This window comes from Ctenopharyngodon idella, chromosome 2 (genome assembly GCF_019924925.1).
Source record: "Ctenopharyngodon idella isolate HZGC_01 chromosome 2, HZGC01, whole genome shotgun sequence".
Taxonomy (NCBI): domain Eukaryota; kingdom Metazoa; phylum Chordata; class Actinopteri; order Cypriniformes; family Xenocyprididae; genus Ctenopharyngodon; species Ctenopharyngodon idella.
The window spans coordinates 15,060,438-15,079,211 of NC_067221.1; the positions used below are offsets into that span (position 1 = coordinate 15,060,438).

Here is an 18,774-nt window from a genome sequence, read left to right on the forward strand (position 1 = left end):
CTCTTACAGTGAAGATGAACCATCACTCACTTCAGACATAACTTTGGTATTAATTTAGGCCTGTATAGTTTCCAACTGTGGGCATGAAAAGAAACTAATATGTTCTATGTTTAGTCTGTCATCCTTTGTTATTACCTGTTTAAACGATTATGGATGATGGACTCACACTTTAACTCCTTTATCACGTTCCCTGAAATAAATTTGCAAGTAATTTATACTGCCTTAGTGACAGTATGAACAGTGACGTCAAATCAATGAGGGTTCAAAAGGTTATAATTTTTACTGATTACCACCACAATGTGCCTAAAATGCATGCAGAAGAAAAGTTTGCAATACATATATGTTTCGTTCATATATGTATACAAGACACTAAGATAATATAGCTATAACTCAAAACAAAATACATTGGTTAACTGGAAATTCTTAGGCTACATTTTGTGTTAATATGGGTGTGTCAACATTAAATACAGACCAGATTGTTTGTTGTTGACTAGGTTATTTTTTATTTATTTTTTTAACATAATATGCAGAGACAGAGAACCATATGGAAACAGGCGAAATAAAAACTTCAAAAGAGGCAGAAAAGATATTTTACAAACGTGCAACAATAACTTTGAACAGCAGAGGGAGATGTTATGTTATGGAAATTAACTGCGCAAAGGAAAGCCCTTTACTGTTTAAACCTCACAGGCAGAAATATACTGTTTCCCACTTCATAATACAGGCACAGGCAAATTTATCTTACTGTATATTGTACAGTGTGATGCCTATTTACCTTCTATATCCGTTTCTTTACTCTAAATGACATATATTTTCACTGTTTATTCGCATATTAAAGCTGCTCAATACATATTAAACAACAGTAGGAAGAAATCAAAACATTTTGAGCTACTTCTCTAAATCTCACTCTTATTCTTCTCTCACTGTATTTTTCATTCTAATGATAACGAAGCAGAACTGAAAACCATAAACCAGACCAAATGTTCGTGTATTTGATTTGGACTTCGTTTGTTAAATATCGCAACTCCATAGTCGAGTGCCTAAAGTGTTGATCAGTCTACTTTGTGCGGACTCCCTTTCATTGGGCGGACTGAGCGCTCCCAGGCCGTGCTTTTATTTTTAATATGAGGTGGGGGGTTCCCAGAAAATACCTCCTCCTGCTGTTCCTCAGCTCTATCTCGTGAATATCAAACACTCGCCGTCTCCATATTGGAAGCAGAGATCAGAAAACACGGGAAAACATGAAGAGACAGTTTATGACGATCGTTTAAGCGCACAGATGTTGGCGTTCTCCGCTATTGTTCCAGGAGTTTAAACGCAAGCGTTTCAGACATCGAGCGGGTCATTTATTCAGCCCGCATTCGGAGGTTTCATGGTCAGTTTGCTAACGCTATCCTACATTAGCAATCCAACCTCCAACTACTTGTTAGCCATTCGGCGCTGGCGCAGTTGATTTTTGTAATGCGCATCCGCACGGGCTGATTGATCAAATGTGTGTCCGCGACGCGTATTTTAATGCAACAAAACGCAAAGATTAGTGGTCGGCTGCAGTCCGTTCGCCCACGCTAGCCTGAGCGACAGCAGTCTGCTGGCTGGCTGGAGATCTGCCATTAACTCGACTAGCTGTTAGCACAACCTGAAACACGGACACGGCCAGAACTCGCTGGAAAAAGGAGCTAACATCTCGTTTCCATGGACAACACGTCCATAATAACGCAGGTTACGAACCCCAAGGAGGAGGAGATACTCTCGTCAAATGCTGAGAAAGGTGAGAGGTGTTTTTTGTGCGTTGAAGTTGGTCGCCGTAGCGCGTTTTGTTAGCTTTACCCACCATTTTAAACGAGCGGGCTGCGAGCCTGCGTCCGCGGAGAAGAAACATTTCAGGCATTTCATTCCTGTTTGGACTAACATAAACGAGGATATAGTGTTTTTTTGATAACTTTTAATATGCTTTCATATGACAATGTGTTACTTTTGGTGCAGAACAATCACCGAGTGTGTTTATATAATTGAGTCGTCGTAAAGGCGCAATGTAAACTGAGCGAAAAGAGCGAAAGTTTGGGCTCTGTCAGCGTTGGTCGCCCGTGATGTGGATGGAGACCAACGTAAACATGTTTCTTTCTGTCACGGGGCAGACTTGCATAAGCAGAGTGCTTTAAAGGGCACATGTTTTATTTAAGAAGCGGTGGACTTTTGATTTGTTCTTCTTTCAGTCAAGTCAGCAACAGGAATATTTAAGTAGGTGCGTTATTTAGTTGAATACAATTTTGTTTTACAAAACAGGCAAGTCAGTTGTGATACTGTGTAGGTTGCCAGGAGGCAAACATAATTTTATGCGCCAAAAAGCACATTTTCATTTTTTTAAAGCAAGACACAACCGTTGAATAGGGTACACTTGTTGATTAAACCCAGTATCATCAAACCCAGTTGATTAAATACATTACATTAAGACAACGGTTTTGTACAAGTTTTCTGAAATGTTGTTTAAATATGCAGAGGCATTATTAAATATTAAATTCCCGAACAAAAATAGGAACATTGGATAAAGCTTTGTTTTGTCGACATATTTAAGTTGAACGTTTTTACAGAGGGGATTTTGGACATCTTTTTATTAATCCACAAATTAGAAAATACTGTCAAGTGTCAACAGCTGAAAAAAATATATATATTTCACCATGTTTTTTTTTTTTTTTTTTTTTAATAGACTGTTATATAAATCAGGTGAACGATATATGAACAAATTACACTGTAAAAAAAAAAAAAAAAAACTTTATAGGAATAAAACTAAAGTTTGGTGTATGTACTATTGCTACTGAGATGGAGATTTCTGGCTCAGTACAGGAGGAAAGCTCATTTTGAGAAAACAGTCTTTAAAGATATGTATTGCAATTAAAATCTACAGACGCAAAAAGATAAAGTGTATTAAACACTATATTGCTATTTTGGATGTTTTCTTTCCACCAGTCTTAATGTGTTGTGAACTAACATGTTGTGTGTTTATGAAAGCAAAATAGACTAAAATCTCAAAATTGCCAAGTGCATGATAATAGTGTCTTGCCTTAAATAAAATAGATACATGTTGCATGAAAACTGAAAGTAAAAAGATGAGTTTGTATAAGGCAGTTTTGCATGGCTGCTCATCTGAGGATGTCCGGTTCTGACAGCAGGCATTTGGATGGAGCACTTCCAGGGCTTTACCTTTGACCTCTGGGTGGCTGAGTGGAGAAGCTCTTCAACAGCTGCCCTCTCAAAACAGTGCAGAATAAAGTTTAACAATCTAAAATTGTCCTTGTGCTTTTGATGGCCTATTAGGCAACACTTTAAATGCCTTTTGTGGCTCACATCTACTGCCTTGATCTCATCCAGACCAGGGTTCCCTCTTCAAAGCCATTAATGGGTCTTTCCAACATGTAGATTAATATTAAGCCAGAAGTAATTAAAGTCAGTTGTAATTACAGGATTTTTTTTTTTTAAAGGCAGCTGCTTGAGCTCTGATGGCATCTGATAGTCTGCCGCAGTGATCAATGTCTCTGGCCCGTTGCCTGACAGGGATCTTTTCTGCATTCTGTCCACAATTATGCAAAACGTCCTGTACTTTACTGCATTTTATTCTTTTACTTGTTTGGAGTGCATATGGAAGTAGTTTAAAGCTAGTTGTTCATTGGATGCTTTTATAGTCTATATTTTTGCTCTTTTTATGTGGTAAAGGCATTTAAATAAAAGTTAGATTACAGACAGATGCGTGTGTATGGTTTTTGTGTTGTGGCATTGCAAAGACACTCTCACTATGACGGGCTACTCAGTTGATCTAGATATCAAGATAAACGTTTTTTTTTTTACACTTCAAACCATGATGCTGAACATGCTTCCTGACACGTCAGTTCCTCCAATATTCCTGAGTGAAGCCAAGCTGCTGTCCTCCCACTTTGGAAAAATGATCCTAGCCCTTCGTTTAAAGCGAAACAACACATGGTAATGCTTTATTAAAAGCTGCTTTCTTAATCAAAACTATTGAAAGTGCACTTAAAGTCTTTTAATAAGCTCAGTCCTGTTGCTGTAAAATGCATTTGAAAAAGAATTAAATTTCATACTAAATGTTAGTGTCATGTATTGCATGGGTTATTGGATTTTGAGGTGAAAATCATCAGATGTTCAGCCAAACCTTTGAGATGGTTAAAGGGGCGGGAGAGGAATGCACGGTTTTCATAGGCTGTTTGTTTTCTTAGCCCCGCCTCTGCTGAGGCTGCCCCTCCTTTCTTCTTCCCTCTCTCCCTCAAATATTCCCCCTCTTTCGTTCGTCTGTGCTTCTCTGAAGTCATCAGTGAAGCTTCAGGAACGAGGGAAAATAGCCTCTGTCCCTTAAAATGGTGCTGGAGTCGGCAGCCAATGAGTGGATGGACTAGGGTTTAGGAGCCTAAAGGGCACGGGGTGGGGTTTGTAAGCGAGTGGGGTCTAGTTTCATATTTTTTTTCTGCTTGTCACTATTTTTAAAGGGCCTTTACTTGCTGGTGACCTCAGTGTTAACATTCAGAGCCTCTGCTGTGGCGCTGGAATGAAGGCAGATTATTATTAGTGTGTGTGTGTGAATGAGGAGAGGAGGACTGCGAGGATCTTTGACGTCCCCTCATTATGTGCAGTGTATTGGTGTAAAGCCTGTCCTTAATCATTTGTAATAGACTGGACTTTTAATTAAAGATGCCATGTGACATCTTGACCGGGAGAAAGCCATTTCCCTAAAGGGTGTTCATGCATTTCCAACATCAAGTGTCCTAAATGAGTGTTATTGAACTTTATATGCCATGTTTCCACCTTTTTCCTAACGAGCCTACTGCATTTTAGATTATGGGTGGCACTTCCGGTTTTGGGAAGTTCCACTCAAAAAGACTAAAACAAATCATTTCAAATCATAAGGCTGCGCTATAAATACTCCTTATCCGTCAGTTTGACTGAATGAGTTTTAAAATTTCCTTCATGTTCAGACTTCAAGAGAATAACGTTACGCTTGGTATTTTAATGTGACGTGGTAGGACAAGAATATCTATTGCAAGAGCTCTTTTCAGTTGCTGCATTCTTTTCCTCCTGATTATTTTCTTTTTTTTCCCTTTGTATTCCACTGTAACAGTATGAAAAAGTGTGAATTGTGACAATGACGGAAATTACTTTGAATTATCACTTACCCTCAGTTTCACAGACAAGGCTTAAGCCTGTCCCAGACTAAAATGCATGTTTGAGCTGTTTTAACTGAAAGCAGCTATCATTGCCATATCCTAAAATATGTCAGTGCCATTGTTTTGTCTCAAGATGCACACTAGTAGTAGTTTTTCTAAGGCACGTTTATAAAAGCTACTTAAATACCCTGATTGAACTAAGGCCTAATCCTGGCTTAATCGAAGCCCTGTCTGTGAAACCAGGCCATAATGTTCCAGTTAATTAACATTTTTCATTAAGGCAACATGTTACATACAGACATATATTACTAAAGTGATATTTAACACGTCCGTAATATTGCTGCGGAAATAATCGGGGGTTATTCATGGTCTGTGGTAGTAATTTGTTAATGCTTTTACACTTTTAAATGTCCTTTTAATGTTGGATGGTTGAAGGGTGAGTAGAATAATGTCATCTCATTTTACCCAGTTTTTGAAAATGTTTATTTCAGTCACTGAGTGAACCTTTTGCTCATTGTTTACAGTTTAATGGAAGTTACTTCTATAATTTTCGCATAGTATCATGGGGCGTAGGAAAAAGGTAGATATGCTTCACTGACTGAAATAAATGTAACCCATCTTAAACATTAAAACTCTTTTTTTTTTTTTTTTTTTTTTTTTTTTTTTTAACTTCTGACACTAGTCATTCTGTATTTATCTCTATTAAATATGTATTTAGCCACAAGTATGTATTGTCATGTAGAAGTAAGTTTTAGAATTATACTAACTAAAAACTTTGGCTGATACTGATTGCAGCTTGTTAATATCATAGCATTACAGATAACCAATATCATGGCCTGTTTACATATCAATGTACACTACCATTCAAAAGTTTTTTTTTTTTTAAAGAAATTATTAAAGGTTTAGTTCACCCAGAAAATGAAAATTCTGTCATTAATTACTCCCCTTCATGTTCCAAACCCGTTAAGACATTCGTTCATCTTCAGAAAACAAGTTAAGATATTTTTGATGAAATCCGAGTGCTTTCTGATCCCCTGTAGACAGCAGCTCAATTACCACTTTCAAGGCCAAGAAAGTTAGTAAAGACATCTTTAAAATAGTCCATGTTACTACAGTGGTTCAACCTTAATTTTATGAAGCAACAAGAATAATTTTTGTCTGCCAAAAAAATAAAAACAACAACTTTATTCAACAGTTTCTTCTATTCTGTGTCAGTTTCCAACGCTGTTCACCAGAGCACCGACGCATACATGTGGTGTTGACCCAGAAGCCGGCCAATACTGAGCCGGCGTTCTGGCATAGAATCCGGAAGCACAGCATTTACAACGTGAAAAGCTTAAATCACATGAATTTATTATAAACGACAACCTGAAATAATAATACACCAGTGTGGTCACTAAAAATATCATGCATCCTCAGTAAATTATTATTGTAGTCATTTGTTTTAAACCTATGTTGTTTCTGTCTGTTCTTTTTTTAGTTTCGCTGTCTAACAGCAGCCTGAAGAAAAAGAGGACTCGCAGCATCTTCAGCTCGTTTTTCTGCTGTCTGAGGAGTTACGATGCCGAGCCCCCCGCCACCCCCAACAACAACAGCAGCCCTCTGCCCCCACCTGTGGAGGAGAACGGAGCTCCACCAAAGGTGAGACTGCCCAAACATCCTCTTTATAAGGGGAGTGATCACAGAAGCCCAGATGCATATATTCATCCAGAGACACTGCTTCTGCGTCTCGCCGTCATGTGTGTTTTGCTCATGTTAAATAGAAGTCATCAACTCTCTCTCTCTCTCTTTTCCTGTGCAGACTGTATCACATGTGTCTGAATTATTGTCCATTTGTCTTGTGGTTCAGCACCTCATTTCCTCTCCTGTTTGTTTCCTCTGTCTTCATCTCTCATGTCCCAGTGTGACCAGGTTGAGGTCATCCCTATCCCCAGTGTATGTATGACTCCACTTCACTCCGTGCCGTCTGTCTGTGTGCTCTCGCATGCCGCATGGAGCGTCGCACCACTGTACACTCGAATCGTCTTTTGAAGCGGCTCTGTGGACAGTGATGCACTTTGCCTGATGGATGCTTGCATACACTGTATATTATACTACTTCTACGGCGACTGGAAAGCCTAATGTTTTTCCACACAATTATGGGCAACTTGCTGGCTGTGCCCCTCCCCCTCCAGCTTTTAACTATTGGGAGTATGACAACTTCTGATTTGATAAAGCAAGTGTTTATTTCAGCGTTTTCTAGTCTGTTGAAAGGTGATAAGCAATATTTCACCACTAGAATGTTTTTCTTCTACTGGTCAGTCAGGCTACTTTTTACTTCCCATGCCAGTATTTTCACTGGTCTGTTTTTAGCAATGCATTTTTATAATTGCTAGAAATAATTACATGTTTTATTAATGTTTAGTTTCCTTTTCACAGTTTTTGAAACTGAAACAAGCTGGAAATTACTGTTTGGTGCGTCATTTAATATACTATTACTACTGCTTTGAGGTCTAGAGGTATTTTCTGAGAATTCAAAAAAACCTAATCTATGTCATCCAGCTAGATAATCAGTCTTAGAGATAGATCAGCAGAATTTACAAGAACAGTGTAGAGTACATCACAAAAAACAAACGTTTAATTTTGCAAGGCATAAAAATGAATGTACACTACCGTTTAAAAGTTTGGGGTCAGTAAAAAAAATTTTTTTTTTTTTTTTTTTTTTTACGTTTTTTTTTTTTTTTTGAAAGAAAGAGATTAATACATTTTTCCAGAAAGATGCATTAAGTTAATTAAAAATGACAGTGAAGACATTTAGAAGAGACATAAGATTTCTATTTCAAATAAATGCTGTTCTTTTGAACTTTTTGTTTGTCAAAGAATCTTGGGAAAAAAAAAAAAAAAAATGTATCATAGTTTTCTCAAAAATATTAAGCAGCCCAACTGTTTTCAACACCAATAATAATAAGGAATGTTTCCTGAAAACCAAATCAGAATATTAGAATGATTTCTGAAGGATCATGTGACAAGTAGACTAAAGTAGATTGGAGTTACTGTTTTTACTATATCATTGATCAAATAAATGCAGCCTTGGTGAGCATGAGAGACCTCTTTAAAAAACATTAATAAAATCTTACTGACCCCAAACTTTTGAACGGTAGTGTATAAGATCAGTTATATTCAATGATCCATCAACTGTGCCATCCTTATTGTTGAGTCTTGGTTTGCACCTTGGAAATCGACCTATAAACGGCTATGGTTTTTTCTGCATATTATGTTAGGTAATGGCAAAAAAAAAAAAAAAAGACACTTCAAAAAGTTCATAAATAGGTTGGGTGATTGTCTGCAAAATATAATTGATGAGGGTTTAGCGTGTTTTTTTTTGTTTGTTTGTTTGTTTGTTTTTGCTGTTAAAGGGATAGTTCACCCAAAAATGAAATTCATTCCATGATTTACTCACCCTCAAGCCATCCTAGGTGTATATGACTATCTTTTTTCAGACAAACACAATCGGAGATATATTTAAAAAATCCTTATAAGGTCCTCCAAGGTTTATAATAGTTGTGAATGATACCCCAAATTCTGAAGACCCCCCCCCCCCAAAAAAAATGCACCCATCCATAAAAAAATGTATCCATATGACTCCAGGGGGTTAATAAAAGCCTTCTGAAGCGAATTGATGCATTTGTTTAAGACAAGTATTATTATTTAAAACTTTATAAAGTAAAATAACAAGCTTCCAGCATGACAGCCATATGCATTCGACGTATGTCCAAAAAATGTTAACTTCCGCGATGTAGTACATAATGACATGACATACTACGTGTTATACGCCATGGCGTAGTGTAGAACGTCATGGCATTGTGTACTGTGTCGCGGAAGTTAACGCTTTTTGGACGTACGCTGAATGCGTATGGCTGTTTTTAAACTAAGGATATTTTTAAATATATCTCTGATTGTATTCGTCTGAAAGAAGATAGTCATATACACCTAAGATGGCTTGAGGGTGAGTAAATCATGGAATAATTTTAATTTTTGAGTGAACTATCCCTTTAATCTCAATGGTAGGTTGTTGAAGTCCAGATGGGAAGGTCAGATCTTATGATTTTGCCATAAGATTTTAGACGTAGCGATCACACAATCCCCCAATGAAGTTTCTGCTGCATGATTTGCTGTACTGTTGTTTGCGTACTGAACAGGAACTCGTGTCCAGTGTGTAAGTGTTTTTCTGTGTTCATTCAGCAGTTCGGACTGAGATCATGACTGCACTCCAGCGGTTCCTCCTAAGCTTGATTCATCCTATTAAACAGACAGGGATTTAGATTAGATAGACTCGACAGCATACTGCCTCCCTCTATAACAAGATTGCCTCTGCATGAATTGAGATGGTGCAGCTAGGATTAGAGAACTGGATCAAGAGGTGGACCCTTTCACCCGCAGCTTATAAATAAAGTGATGGGATTTCATACAGGCAGCCAGTGCTGAAGTCACTCTCACACTCTCTAACCTTACACAACCTGCATCTCTGATTAATGTGTGAAAAACCTTTTAATCCCCACGCACAGCCATAATCCTTTCCACTTCCGCTCAGAAAGAGCTGGGATGTTACTGCATGAGCGTCATCTGTGCAGCTCAGGAAACACACTTCCTAAAATGCCTGAAGCTTTCCCTTACAATTTCCAGAGGAAATGTGTAGATGGTTGGGGACAGTGCTTCGTTTCCCCATCTTTCTGCTCATATTGCTTGATAACAGTCTAACACGTCGCGGCTTAACCTCCCGTGCCTTATTTCTCACTCATTACACTGAACCTGCTCCATGTTCATAATGTTAACTCTTTCTGTTTTGCATTTCCACAGCCTCCAGAGAAGTACCTCCTGCCTGAGGTTAACATAAATGACTATGGGAAGAAGTGTGTGGTAATAGACTTGGATGAGACTCTGGTGCACAGCTCGTTTAAGGTAATTCATTAATTGTTGCATGTCGACACAAGTCCAGGTCATTTTTAGGTATTTCCCAAAGAAAAACAACCAGGAATGGGTCACAATGAAACTGTGACTACTCTTTGTATTTTGCTCAGTGATTGTGACCCACGATGACCTATTTGCATCAGAGATATATATGCATGCGGGCAGAGCTTCCTGTGATGCTTAGTGACGGCCCAGTCAGGGCTCATTTGTCTCTGCTGCTTGTAGAAGGAGAGTAGAAGAGCAACACTGATTGTGAAACTCAATAGTGAGCTTTTTATCATCTTGATCTGTGTGTGAAGCTCAAAAGTTTAACGTGGAGTAGTTCGATTATAACTGAGAGTTTAACCCTATGAAGCCTACTGTATCATATTTGATACGCAAAATTCTAAGGCCTTCGAATTATCAACATGATCAAAACTTTGCTGAAAAACCTGTTGTACACAATCTACTACATGCCTTCTGCCCTCTGATTGATAAGTTACAATTAAAACTTTTAGTTTAATTGTAAATCCCCCTTTAGGTCATGGTACATGCATCTCTATGATGTGCAATCTTTAAACAAAACAAGAAATTTCATATTGTTTTTAATAATTGATGAGCACACTGCACTAAAGCAACTTTTTTTTTTTTTTTTTTTTTGGAAAAATCATGTTAAAATGTGAATATCAAATGATACATCAGGCTTTTGAGGAAAATTGATCTACATCAATCATTATATTGCCAAAATGAAAACAACAGAGCTTGATCATAAATCAAAGCATTTAAATATCATCATACTAAAAAATATTGAAATGTTTTTTATAATAATGTAAATTTTATGGATTATGATATTAACCTTTGTGTTTGCCATGTAAATAGCCATGATGCTAACATGGCGTAAAAAACACACTAAAACATATTTCATATTAGTAGTCTGTTATACTGCTATAAAGATCTCAGTGATTTATATTAGACAATATAAATATCATCAGCAGCAACAAATTGCATATTTTTGCTCAGTTTGGGCTTCTGAAAACAAACAAACAAACAAACAAAAGAAACTCTGATTGTGAGCTTCATGTTCTCCTGTAAAAAATAAAAGCCTGATGTATCAAATATGATACTCAACAAAAAGACTTTTTCCAATTCCAAAACCTTCCATGTATTTTCATGTGTCAGACTGTACAGGGTTAATTTGTCTGTGATCCACTTTTTTCAGTCATGCTAGTAAGGACAAATGTGTGAGGTGTGCCATACTCAAACCTCCCCACACCTGATTAGTAATATTTGGAAGGCTTGTATTTAAAGAGCACTGACGCCCTCTGCTGTTTGTTGTTACTGCTCTTTCATTGTGATTATGCAAATTATAAGTAAATGGAGCTTATCACACATCAGTAACCTCTGATTGCTGTCAATTTGTTTATCATCTATTAGTTTATTGCTGTGTAATGTTTTGAGAAAGTTGAAGTGAGTAATAAGCTCACTTGATGTTTTATTAAAATAAATACAATTAGGTAGCACTTTATTTTACAGTTCTTTTCCCGATGTACATATTACAGTATGTATTATAGTTATTACAGTAACTGAGTAATAACTAGGTACTAACCCTGAACCTACCCCTAAACCTAACCTTAACCCATGTAGTTACCTTATATTATCTAGTACTTTCTTAGGTAAGTACACCATAAGTGCACGTACTGTAAAATAAAATGCAACCAAAAATTCACATCTGGTCATTTTACTTTTTATTTTAGCTCATCTTTCGAGTTTTTCAAGATAGTGTTGTATAATAGGCAAATGAAAAATGTTGTTTTAATACAATCCAGTGATAAAACTGGCTGTGTATTGATAAGAATTTTTAAAATTAACCGATTAATAAATCAAATGTAGCCTGATATGATTTATTATTGGTATTTAAAAGCAATATTCTGTATTTTGAAAGATGAATTTTATAAGGTAGAGAAGGATACAGCCTGAGTGATGCTCACAAAGTTGCAGTAAAACAATGTATGGAATGAAAATGAATAAAACCGTTAATAGCCACATTAAATAAAAACATATTAGAAGCGTATTGAGCCAGTGCATGACAGACCAAAACATGAGTATTTAATAAGATTCATGCATACTGCCTGGAAGGCTATTCAGGTATTTCAGAAAATGTGTGAAACTTATTTTTGGGTGGGCTTAGTTGGGTCACTTTCTCTACATTTGTCTCCCATCTGATGCTGGGTCATAACTCCTCTGTTTTGCATTTGTTTCTCTCTCATAGCCTATTAGCAATGCTGATTTCATCGTCCCGGTGGAGATAGATGGCACAGTGCATCAGGTACAGAATTGATGGAAACATGCGCAGGTTTCATATTATACTCTAGTGTGTTCTATAGCAGTTATGAAACCATTTATGGTTTTTATGTCAGTGTCAACTTCATTTGATGGAGTGGTGAAAATGGCTGAGTGGCTGTTCCCTTGTTCAAGTAATCCAGGATAGGCTGTCTGTCCTGGGAGGCCTATTCATGATTACTTGCACTAGGTGGCAGCCGTTTGTCTTCATGGAGCTGATGCAGATCATCTGTGCTTTATTTGTGTTCCTCAGTGTTTTGACATTCAGATTGAAGAACAAGAAAACGACTTTTGGACATTATATTATATTATATTATGAATATTTCAATATTATTATAATAGGTTTTATATTTTATAAAGAAAATGTATTATTTTTTAAATGAATTTAAATGCTCTGTGCGTCATATTAGATATATATTATATTTTATATTATATTGCATGTTAAAGATTTCATTATTATATGTATTATGAACATTTATTATCATTTAATTTGACTTAAATGGCTCCTGTCTATGACAATATTGTACTATATAATATATGTTGTATTATATTGTTTTATAAAGATTCATATTATTATTATTATTATTATTATTTATTATTATTATTATTATTATACATATATAGAGTGCAACAGTGCCCATCCACCTTTTCAGTGGTGTTGGTTACGGAAATATTTTTTCCATTCATTTCTCCCATAGGGATTTAAAAGCGAACTTTATTAAAGCGTTATAAGCCATGAACCAAGCCAACCAGCTACGAGGTGAATCATAACATTAACTTTGATTTGAAGCAGAGAAAAGTATTTGAAAATTGGACAAAAATAAAAAGGTACAAGACTGTACTTAACAGCTTTATTGAGGGAAGAACTACAATCCCATAAAGCATTGCAAACAACACAATCAAATTAAAAACGATGTAGAAACATAAAACTACTCATTTAAAAATGTTGATTGTCTAAAGAAACATACATCCAAATATTTAAGTATTTTGAGAGCATAGGGAGACCGACTCGATTACGTCATTTGCAGTGCTTCATGGGAGTAGGCGGAGCTAAAGAGCTCTGTTGGGGAGGTTTGCTTATTTTGACTCTGATTGGTGGAATTTTCTGTACAGCATCATGGGTAATGTAGTTTTTCACCTGGAATTCCGCTGTTAAACGGTCATTTTAAAAATAAGTTGGAATAATGCAGTCTGGCTTCAACCGAAGCATATACCATCGATTAACAACCTTATAGCTCACAGTTGGGCTGGTTTTTAAGTTATCATTAAAAATCAGTTTCCCTATGGAAAAAATGAGTGGAGTTTTTACTTCCGGAACCCGACTGTTGAACTCTATTATGAGTACTTACTATCATTTAAATTGACTTAAATGGCTCACAATATCTCCCCTTCGTAGGTGTATGTGCTCAAAAGGCCTCACGTTGACGAGTTCCTGCAGAAAATGGGCGAGCTGTTTGAATGTGTGCTTTTCACAGCCAGTCTAGCCAAGGTTTGTCCACCACACTGACACTGCCTCATTTAATGTCAACAAACATGTCAAAAGACTCAGCAGTCAGTCAGCATCTCATAAGTCCATGCACAAACCCTCACTGGCTGAAACAGTCTGAATGTTATTTAAGGGAGAAAGTACTGTGATATACCTGCCAGAGTCCTGCTGAGTGATTTAAGGTCTGTTGGGTAGGTGTTGAATCATCATGCTCTGCTAATATCTGACCCCCCTCTCTGTCTCTGTGTGGCCTGCGTTTGTTTTAGCCGCTAATGCATGGGTAAGTGTCTCTATGGCAACTCTTCCAGAATGCGCGCCATGTACCAGTAGTTGCAGTCGCTGCTGCCTTCACCTTTGAAAGCTCACATTGTTTGAGTTTGGCCGCTTTTACGATATGCTGTGAAGTTTCATTTGTCACCGTATCGGTAGCTAATGTCTCTGATGTGTTTTGTTCTTCTCATTCCTGTTAGTGACACATTAGCTGTTGAGAATGTATGCGGCCCACTGTAGTTTAGATCACGTGTCTTGGTTGCTTTCGTGTCTGTTATATTGAGGACATAATGGCTCATTCGCTTTAATAGCAAGCTTTCTTACTGAGAGGCACGTATCTAACTATGGTTTTGTAGGTTTCCCTACAATCCTCTTTGTAGACATTTTTAGTGTTACGTTGCCCTAGCAGCTTGCATTTTCTCTGTTTTAGATTTGTATTTGTTGCAGGGAGCAGCTGGATGATTCCACAGTGACTCTACAGTTTAAAAAAAAAAACCTTTTTACTTGTCTAAGTGTCTGTTCTGTCTATGTGTGCTTCAGTATGCCGACCCGGTGGCAGATCTGCTGGACCAGTGGGGTGTGTTTCGGGCACGACTCTTCCGGGAATCCTGCGTTTTCCACAGAGGGAACTATGTCAAAGACCTTAGTCGGCTCGGGAGAGAGCTCAGGAATGTCATCATTGTGGACAACTCCCCTGCTTCCTACATTTTCCATCCTGAAAATGCTGTGAGTTTTGATTGCTGACGAAACGCTTAACCATTAACCAAACTGTAGTTTGGTTACTCTTGGACATCTTAAGTAGGGTTGAGGGCTGAGTTGTTTTAAAAAAAAAAAAAAAATCTTATTAATGGGAGTGTTAAAAAAATCTTTCAAACCATGTCTTTACCCAAATATAAATCATTATTATAAGTTTATCAGAGCTGTCGGGATGGATTTCTTAAAAAATTGCATACCCATGTCATTCACCTGTGCTTCTTGCATCATATCAATACACAGAGAAAAGTAGCTCCAGCTATGGGTACCGTGAAGCTGAAAGTCACAGCAAATAAGAAAAATTGGATCATTCAAAATGGCAAACCTCCGGCGAATCACCAGTTGTTAAAAAAAAAAAAAAAAAAGAATTTTTATTTGTCCAGTGTCTCAAACCACATTAATCTGTGCAAAGGAGCAGAGCCGAAGCACAACCAAGTTTTATTTTGTAACCACTAGGGGGCCAGAAGTTACAAAAGCCCTGTTTCCACCGCAGGAACTTTTCCCAGGGACTTTGGGGTGGTACTCGGTGTGTTTCGACCACAGGAACCAGGGTCTAAATGAAGTTCTGGGTAAAAATTTCCCCATCAGAAAGTCCCTGCTCGCTAGGTAGAACTTTTTCAAAGTTTAGGAACTTTCGGTGGTGGGACTCGGGAGCTTTCAACAAGGCTAAAGTGTACCTTTTAAAGATACACATTATGTGAATTATTTTAGAAAATAAATGTTCTTTTTTTTTTTCTTTTTTTTTTTTTTTCTAGGATATAACGCATAGTTAAGGTCAATTATTGGATTACATTTATGCCACATCTAAAAAAAAAATCGGTGTAAATGCAACTTGCGAAAACAATTTTAAATGATTTATGTAATTTTATTTAAATGTATAACATTTTCTATCTCATAATTTGGCTATTGCATTTCTTTTTTAAAACCAATATTCCTGCCTGAAAAAGTGCCAAAAGAATTATGGCACCAGAATCATTAAGAAGATTCTGAAACAAGATAAATTCCTTATGATTTCCGTCACTGTTCTTTTGTATTTCTCGTAGTACTTACCTCAGTTTGATCAACAATTTACACTGTCCTTAACCGGTGCTACAAGATTCTGGCAACATTATTATTATGTTTTTTTTGTTGTTGTTTGTTTTTTGGTCACTGAGAGTGAAAATGCTGCATAATGTGCCAAAAGGACAGCAATATTTGATGTTTAATACAGTTAGGTGAAGCAAGATTTTGGACCAGTGACATTTCATAACACAGATGGCAGGATTATCGCTTGTATCACCTGGTTATAACACGATGTCAGGTTCTAATTGTGTGTGTGTGTTTGTGTCTTGTAAAGGTTCCCGTGCAGTCGTGGTTTGATGACATGACTGACACCGAGCTCCTGGACCTGCTGCCTTTCTTTGAGGGACTGAGCAAAGAGGAGGACGTGTACGGGGTGCTGCAGAACCTGAGGGGCAGGTAGCAGCCTGAGCCGCAGCGCCTGACGAGGGGCCAGTGGAGTCCCCCGGTGGAGAGCAGAGGAGCCGCTCCGCTCCCAGCTCCTCTCCTCCAGCCTGCAGTCCTCACCTCACCGATACCACCATGACACGCACACAGTGACATGAACAGACTTTTAACATTTAGTGGACACTCAAATATTTCTCTTTTGAAAAGTGCTTATGATAAACCAAAAAAATCAACTTTTTCTTTCCTTTTTTTGAAATGAAAATATTCAAGTCATAACCATTCTCTGAGGTGTTGCTATGCAGGTAGAAATCCGTAGGGTTAAAGGACTGTGGGGTTTCCTCTCCGACCCAACAAAGTGCCTTTTTTGAATGTCATTTTTATGGGGGAAATTAACATTTTGTACACAACATATTTCCAGAGAACCTAATCTTTACAAGAATTATATGCTTTAAAACGGAGGCAGGTCAGTCTCTTTTTATAAAAGCACTGTTAAAGAGGCCAGAGATTTTTAATTATGTAAAGCTGGGTACATGTCTCCATCTTTGTTCTTCTTGTGCTCCTTTTATTTTCAATTTTGCTTTAGCTTGTGCCATTATATAGACTGATACTATTATCTAGACTTGTATATGTTTAGTTTGTTTTCTAAGAGCAAAGGAATGCATTTGCACTTGTTAGGTTACTCTTCTAGTATACCACAGCCTCTTTTGCCAACTAACCTAGGAAAACCGATCTTAAACCGAAGATTGTATCGTGCCAATCGCTCATAGTTTTATAAACGTTTCGTTTCCAGCAAACAGGCCAGCCACTAATATTGGTTCTGGAGACAAATGTTTGGACATTTCAAAAATTGTTTGCCCAGTCGACAGAATTTTAGTCGCTAGTCTTTCTTGAAACTTTACGTTGATCTGAATGCCTTTGGTGAAGTAGCGTAGACACTGCAGTTGTTCCCCCGGCTGTATTAGAGTAAGGGGAAGTGTCCTTTATGGAAGCCAGGATGTACAATTGCAAATGTATCCCTTTTATCGTTTTTAATTTTTTTGTTCATCGTTTGAGTCATTGAGAATTGGTACAGGTCCATCATCTTTATATTTTTTAATTAGTTTCGACTTGTTTTAAACCATACCCTGCTGCTGCTACCACTGTACACTACACTACAAAAGACCTCCCTGTAGGTACGACCAGTACCAGCCCAGGGACTAGAGCACTGTGCAGCTTGTGCCAGAGCATCATCCATAGGAGAAACAGACGTTTTTAGTCGCAGTCGGGCCTTAAAGGGTTTGCTCTCGTCTTGTTGCAGTGCAGCCCTCCTGTAGAGCTAAACGGAGACCTTTTCTCTTGATGAGATTCTGGTTCTGAGAAGTTTTGAAAGTGTTTGGTGCAAGCTGTGCAGTCTCTGCATCACCGCAGTGCCTAAGATGAGAGGAGCAGTGGCGGCATGTCCCGATCCACTGCTGAACAGGCAATAACCTCTCTCTCCAGAGTCCGCCACGTCACAGTTCTGTCCTGTTTTTTTTTTTTTTTTTTTTTTCAATTCCCTCAGTCTTTCTTCGTCTACCTCTTTCCATCTCTCTTCATCCTGTTCCGCAGCAGGCGAGGGAGAGCAATTCATTCTCACTTTTATGGTCTGTCAGTATTTGAACTGTATGCTTATGTTAGCCCACACCTGCTGTTTTCTGCTTGTTGACGTTCTGTACAGCCTCTCCTATCGTCGACTCTTTCAAATCTGCTGGTTGCTGAAGATCTTGCTGCCTGGATATTTGGCTTGCTTTCATATCTAATCGTTAAACACAATACTTTTCACGTTTGCGAAATGTCACTTTTTTTTTTTTTTTTTTGAATACAATGAACTCCAGGTGATCTGACAGCGTTGAAACACTATTGGTTTTGCTCACAGTTTTTATTTACTTTTGTTCTGTGTTTTTCACTTGTAAACTGTCAGGTGCTGTTTTTAATACACATTGTTTTCGTGATGTCACGTCAATGTTATAAGTCGGCACGTCCAATTAAATTATGCCTTATTTTCTTTGATATTTTTTAGTAAGCCATACAGACACGATTTACTCTGGGCTTGAAATCAGTTTGGAGAGGCTGTACAGTGCTGATGTTTGGAGTATATTTCAAGTTGAATTAATTCATGGTTGTCGCAAGTTTTCTTCCGGACTCTGACATGTTATATTAAAGCACCTTTTTAAAAAACAACACAGTGTCCTTTTATATTGCAGTGTACTAAAAGTCCAGTATCCTCAGGTCTTTACATTTCTTAGAAGTAAATGTCACCTTTTGAATGGTGTCTTTCAGCATATCTTAAGAGGTTGAAAGATGTTAGTGTAGTGTTAGGGTTTAATTGTATTACAGAATCAGCATGCAAGTAATTGCTTGTGCTTA

At 37.6% G+C, this 18,774-nt stretch overlaps 1 protein-coding gene across 2 annotated transcripts; it reads left to right on the forward strand.

Moving 5' to 3' along the window:
* The first annotated feature begins 1,138 nt into the window (after positions 1-1,138).
* ctdsplb (CTD (carboxy-terminal domain, RNA polymerase II, polypeptide A) small phosphatase-like b) lies at positions 1,139-18,588 on the forward strand. 2 transcript variants are annotated; one of them, XM_051864652.1, is made up of 8 exons: positions 1,139-1,768; positions 6,649-6,809; positions 7,071-7,103; positions 10,005-10,106; positions 12,364-12,420; positions 13,831-13,923; positions 14,731-14,916; positions 16,280-18,588. In XM_051864652.1, exons 1-8 carry the CDS (start codon positions 1,693-1,695, stop codon positions 16,403-16,405), a joined length of 834 nt encoding a protein of 277 aa, XP_051720612.1. In that variant the 5' UTR covers positions 1,139-1,692; the 3' UTR covers positions 16,406-18,588. The 2 variants fall into 2 exon arrangements, with proteins under 2 accessions (XP_051720612.1, XP_051720621.1); XM_051864661.1 differs by lacking the exon at positions 7,071-7,103 and having other exon boundaries at positions 1,140-1,768.
* The last annotated feature ends 186 nt before the right edge of the window (positions 18,589-18,774 follow it).

Coding starts and splice junctions, on each gene's coding strand:
- ctdsplb (XM_051864652.1), top strand. CDS start 1,693: ATGGACAACACGTCCATAATAACGCAGGTTACGAACCCCAAGGAGGAG. Junction 7,104..10,004: donor AGGTCATCCCTATCCCCAGT/GTATGTATGACT, acceptor GCATTTCCACAG/CCTCCAGAGAAGTACCTCCT. Junction 13,924..14,730: donor TCACAGCCAGTCTAGCCAAG/GTTTGTCCACCA, acceptor TGTGTGCTTCAG/TATGCCGACCCGGTGGCAGA.